We start from the raw sequence: 5,127 nt of genomic DNA on the forward strand, positions 1-5,127 counted from the left end.
TCAGAAAAGGGCTCTACTATAATCCTTGAAGTGGTGGCCGATCAAGAGCCTTGGATTTGGCATGCTTTTTTGGAATGCCTGGATCTTTGAGTGACATCGACGATGTTAATAGGTCACCACTCATGAATAAGATTGCAAATGGTGAACTGCCACCGGTGCAGTTTGTAGCAAATGACCATACATACAAGTATGGCTACTATCTTGCGGATGGCATCTACCCAAAGTGGCAAACATTTGTGAAGCCGTTTAAAAAACTGAAAGGTAAGAAAAATCTAGATTTTCACAATGCTCAGGCTAGTAAAGATGTCAAAAGAGTTTTTGAGATTTTGCAAGCCCAATTTGCTATTGTGAGAGGACCGGCTAAATTTTGGGATCAAAAGATCCTTTGGTACATCATGCATGCTTGTGTGATCATGCATAACATGATCATTGAGAATGAGCGTGGCCAAGATTTAGACTACTCTCAGTATGAACTCTTGGGACATCCCGTGCGAGTGCGGCGGAGGGCTGCGAGGATGGCCCGATTTGTTGCCTCCTATCATGCCATGCGACGTGCCGAAACGCATGATGGTCTTCAGAAAGATCTAATCGAGGGGTGGTGGGCATGGAATGGACGACAAAACTAGTGATTTGTATGTTTGATGTTCAATTGTTGAACTATTTGTTGTATTGGAAGACAAACTTTTTTTGAGTTGTAATAAAACTGAACTATTTATTGTTGACTTATTTTTTATGTGTTTGATCTTCTTGATTTTGTTTGAAGTGTCAAATGTTATTTGTGTTGGGCGTGCATGCTGTTTTTTTGCAGCCCATGCTGGAGCGGCTCGCGTGCGCTATACTTTCCAGTGGCCACTGGAGCCAGCGATGTGCTACGCGCAAAAACTTGCTATTTCGGCGTTGTAAAGGTTATTTTAACGCGCCGCGCGTTGCACACCTGTTGAAGATGCTCTTAAGGGAGCTCACAGCCACCTATTTGTGCATAGTGAGCAAGCTTTGACTTGGTTTGTTGGATCTTACGTTATTTTTGCCATTTTAGGAAGAGAATAATGTTGCGAGAGTGCTTTTCTATATCGGCTGTGTATGGATTGTCTGTGATTACTTTTGATATTCATGCTATTTTTTACTTGTTGTTAAAATTTATTTTGTTTTATAATATTTTGTTTCTTTTCTTATTTCAATGTGTACCTCACGTTTCATTGCTTATATTGACAAAAACAAAAAATAGTGCAATGTAAGGAATGAGACACGATGTATGTTCTGCTGCGCGATATTCATAATGTTTTGATGATACACGATGAAACATTATGATTCACTTTGGAACAAGAAAAAAAATCTGATGTAACACTTTGAATTTTGAAACATGACAAATTTTGACAACAACAAAAAGTAGCATGAATCTCAAAGTAACCATCAACGGTATATTCCCGTGCATGCATGATAGAATCTCATTTCTCGTAACGTTTTGTATCTTGCAGATGCATTCGATTGCAAGCAAATAAATCTCCCCTCGTCTAAAAAGGTAAACACTTCTAATGTTGATTAGATATACACAGAGCCAGAGGACCTGGCGCTGGCGCAGTCTGCTGGGGCGAAGGTCACGGTGCCCTTGTCGAGGTCGTACCCAACGTGCATGTTCTGCTGCGCAATATTCCCGATGATGGACACAGGAGGAAACTGCAGGGCCACCACCGCCAAGCACAGGGTCCCCTCATGCAAAACTACGAACGTGTTCTCGGACTTGAGCGTGACCGCCGCGCCACCGCCCAGTTCCAGCGTAACGTCAGGGATCATCGCCGCAACCTGCCCCTCTCCTACACCGCTCACGTCGAAGCACAGTGGCAGGAGTTCTTCCGGCGACTTCGCCGGCGGGAGCTTGACCCTCCGGGTCAGCTCTTTCACCAATGGGTCCACAAGCTCGTTCGCGAGGTACGTCAGCGTCGAGCCGGAGTCGACGATGACGGGGTACTGCTGCGGCGCCGCGAAGGTCTTGTTCCCGATCTTGACGGACCGGAGGTCGACGGTGTAGTAGGTCTTCATTTCGGATGGGATCAGCGGCGTCGTCGACGCGCCGGGCTCTGTCACGGCGGCGCGGGGACCGAAGTTGAGCACGGAGGAGGCGTTGATGGAGTAGTGCACGAGGCAGTAGGAGAACCTCCGGCCGAGCGATGTGTCTGCGCCTAACTGATTGACGAGGGAGAGGTCGCCGCCGCCGAGTCCGACGAGGCCGTCCCCGATGAACGAGCCGATCATGGTTGTGGAGCAGCCGAAGTTGACGTTGGCCACGCGCATCGCCCGATCGCCGCGGTTGCCTTGGTCGTCGGCGAAGGTGAAGGTCTCTGTAGAGAGGAGGCCGCTCGTCGACTGGGAGCCATCGCCGTAGGAGTAGAGATACCCGCACTTGGAGTCGGCGCAGGAGGCTTCCGGGAGCGCGCGGCATGCGCCGGAGCCGCAGCTCACGAGACCGAACGTCGTCGAATTGGAGGAGTTGAACTGGACGCCCGGCGGCGGCGCGGGGGCTGGAGCGGGAGCGGGCGCGCGGGCGTGACGGGCGGCCGCCAGACCAGGAGCGCCGGCTCCGTTGCTGCAGTTGAGCCAGATGAGGTCGCTGCCGGTGTCGGCGATGGCGAGCATGCGGGTGGGCGGCGTGCCCACGTTCACGGCCATCATGTACTCGAAGGGCCTGGAGGTGAGCTCGGACACGGCGCCGTCGGCTGATGGTGCGTCGGCGCGGCTGTAGGAGCGGAGTATTTAACCAAAAACTACCACATTTCACGAAAACATGACAGAAAACTACCACTTTACGATTTTGTGCGGAAAACTACCACTTTTGTCCTAGTCCGTGGCAAAAAACTACCAAGTCTCGAAACCGGTCGCTTCACCCGCGCTAAGCACCAAACTAACCAGCCAGTCCCACGTTTCAGGCGCGACGGTGGCCAACCGATGCCCGCCGCACGTTAACAGCGCGTCCGCGGTCGGGAACGGCGTCGTCAGAGGATCAACATCAAATGACGGGTCCTACGTTTTGGTGCATTGAACGCAAACTGACAACCGCCGTTTCCGACCGCAGACGCGTCGTTAACACGCGGCGGGCGTCGGTTGGCCACCGTGACACCTGAAACATGGGACCGGCAGGTCAGTTTGGTGCTTAGCGCGGACGAAGCGACCGGTTTCGAGACTTGGTAGTTTTTTGCCATGAATTAGGACAAAAGTGGTAGTTTTCCGCACAAAATTGTAAAATGGTAGTTTTCTGTCACGTTTCCGTGAAATGTGGTAGTTTTTGGTTAAATACTCGTAGGAGCGCGAGAGCGCAGCGGCGCGCGATGTGGACCGGCGCGCGGCCTCGAGCACGCGGGCGGGCGCGGTGAGCGACGGGTCACGGTACGGCGACTTGACGGAGTCACGGTGGATGAACTCCACGCTGAACCCATCGCCGCCGACGTACGCCGTGCACAAAAACTTGTGCGCCGTCAGGACGACGCCAACGAGCAGCAGAACGCGGGATGTCATCGTCGCAGGCATTCTGTCCTAACTCAACTGCGGGATTGCTTGCCAATGGTGCGTTGCTGCTGCTATGCAGAGTATTAATAGGGGAATTGGAGTAAGTTGATTAATGGGGGGACGAATGGGACAAGTCAGTATAGGCTATGAACTGTGATTCCCATCAGCCAGCTGCTTGCATTATGCATACTAATTATGTACGTGCTGCACTACGCACGGAATTCAGGGTAGATGTACGTGCTGCACTACGCACGGAATTCAGGGTAGATTCCACTCGAGAGCTGGAGAGTATGGGAAAAGATCACCAGGCTGTTCGTCTCGTCCGCTCCCGCGAGCGGCGAGGCGAACTCTTGCGCTCTCCTCCTCCAGCCCCCCGTTCCTCCCCCTCCCCTCCTCGCTGTCGCCGCCAACGCCGGCCGGGCTTCTCGGCTTGGAGGCGTGCCGTTTTGCAAGACGGCATGGCGTGACGGCAGAACGGCGCGGCGTGGCGGCGGCCAGAGCTGCATGGCGGAGGCGGCCTGGGTTGGCGGCGTGGGCGGCTGCTCGTCGAGGGCTCGGTGGGGGCGTGCCAGCTAGGGTGGCGACGGTGGGCATCTCGGCCCAGATCTGGATCAGGCGGGTGCTCGGGCAAGCGACCGGCGGGCGACGCGGGCCAAGATGGCAAGGGCTGCTTGGCGGCGTGCGGGGCGGGGTGGTGCGGCTGGCTGCTTCGGGGGTTGGCCCGGTTCCGCCTGGCTCGCAGCGGCGCTCTGGCAGGTGGATGTCGGCGGCGCCCGGCGGGTGTGGGCGGCGTGGCTCCTGTTCTCGGTCGGCGGCATGGTGGGCCTCGTGGTGGTGGCCCCATGGCGGCGGGGGCCTGCGGGGAGTTGGGCATCTCCGTCTCCAACCTGGATCGGCCATGGACGGGGACTTCGGCGGCGTCCCTCCCCTTTGGCGGCTCGACGCGCGGGTGCGTGCCCGGCGGCTACAACGCTTGGAGCTCGGCGGGCGGCGCGGGTTGGGAAGAGGTCGGGGTGGCCGCTGCTCCGGCCGTGGATGGCTCCATGGTGGCTTGGCAAGTCGGCTTCGGTGACGGCTGGCTCGTCCTGGCATCGGTTCGTCCGTAGGTGGCTTGTATCGGCCTTTGGCCCCCCTCCTCGGCGTCCGGTCGCTATGTTCGGCGAAGGGCTAGCCTTCTCCTAGCTGCGGTCCATCGCTCGTCTCGTGCAGAGTGCCGCATGACTAATCTCGTCTCACGCACGTACAACAGGACCAAGCCCATCTCGCGCACGGTGTTGCGGGAGCAAGCTCACCTCACGCATGGTGTTGCAGGACGGGTCGATGGAGGCCTGGTGGCCGGCCTATCGGGTCTTGGCGCTGGGGATCGCCCAGGGGTGCGAAAGGTGGGACCTTTCCATTCGTCTCTTTGGTTGGGATAGCGCCAGGTCCCGGGTGAGGGGGTGTCAAGGTCTTGGATGCCGGGGCGGCGGCCCTGGTGGTGGTTGCGCGGCTCTCACGGGCGGAGGCCGTGGCTCGGTGCTGCCCGGTGGCCATGGCTGTGTGGGCGGCATGGTCGCCGGGGCGTGGCATTCGGTGGCGGTGAGTTTTAGCCGGGGTGAAAACGTGTTCTATCTTTGGACGGACCGGCGG

The 5,127-nt window shown here is 56.5% G+C and overlaps 1 protein-coding gene across 1 annotated transcript; it reads right to left on the reverse strand.

The window, feature by feature from the left end:
• Positions 1-1,539: 1,539 nt before the first annotated feature.
• Positions 1,540-3,519, reverse strand: LOC123058017 (aspartic proteinase CDR1-like). Its single transcript, XM_044480861.1, has 2 exons — positions 3,290-3,519; positions 1,540-2,731 (listed from the first exon to the last, which is right to left on the reverse strand). The coding sequence occupies exons 1-2, from the start codon at positions 3,517-3,519 to the stop codon at positions 1,540-1,542; spliced, it is 1,422 nt and encodes a 473-aa protein (XP_044336796.1).
• Between the last annotated feature and the right edge of the window lie 1,608 nt (positions 3,520-5,127).

Source organism: Triticum aestivum, chromosome 3A (genome assembly GCF_018294505.1).
Source record: "Triticum aestivum cultivar Chinese Spring chromosome 3A, IWGSC CS RefSeq v2.1, whole genome shotgun sequence".
Lineage (NCBI taxonomy): Eukaryota > Viridiplantae > Streptophyta > Magnoliopsida > Poales > Poaceae > Triticum > Triticum aestivum.

What these genes read in the sequence shown, in the direction of transcription:
- LOC123058017 (XM_044480861.1), bottom strand. Translation starts at nt 3,519, where the DNA reads ATGCCTGCGACGATGACATCCCGCGTTCTGCTGCTCGTTGGCGTCGTC. An exon ending in GCGCTCTCGCGCTCCTACGA is followed by an intron (nt 2,732 to 3,289) that starts GTATTTAACCAA and finishes CCGCTCCTACAG; the next exon opens with CCGCGCCGACGCACCATCAG.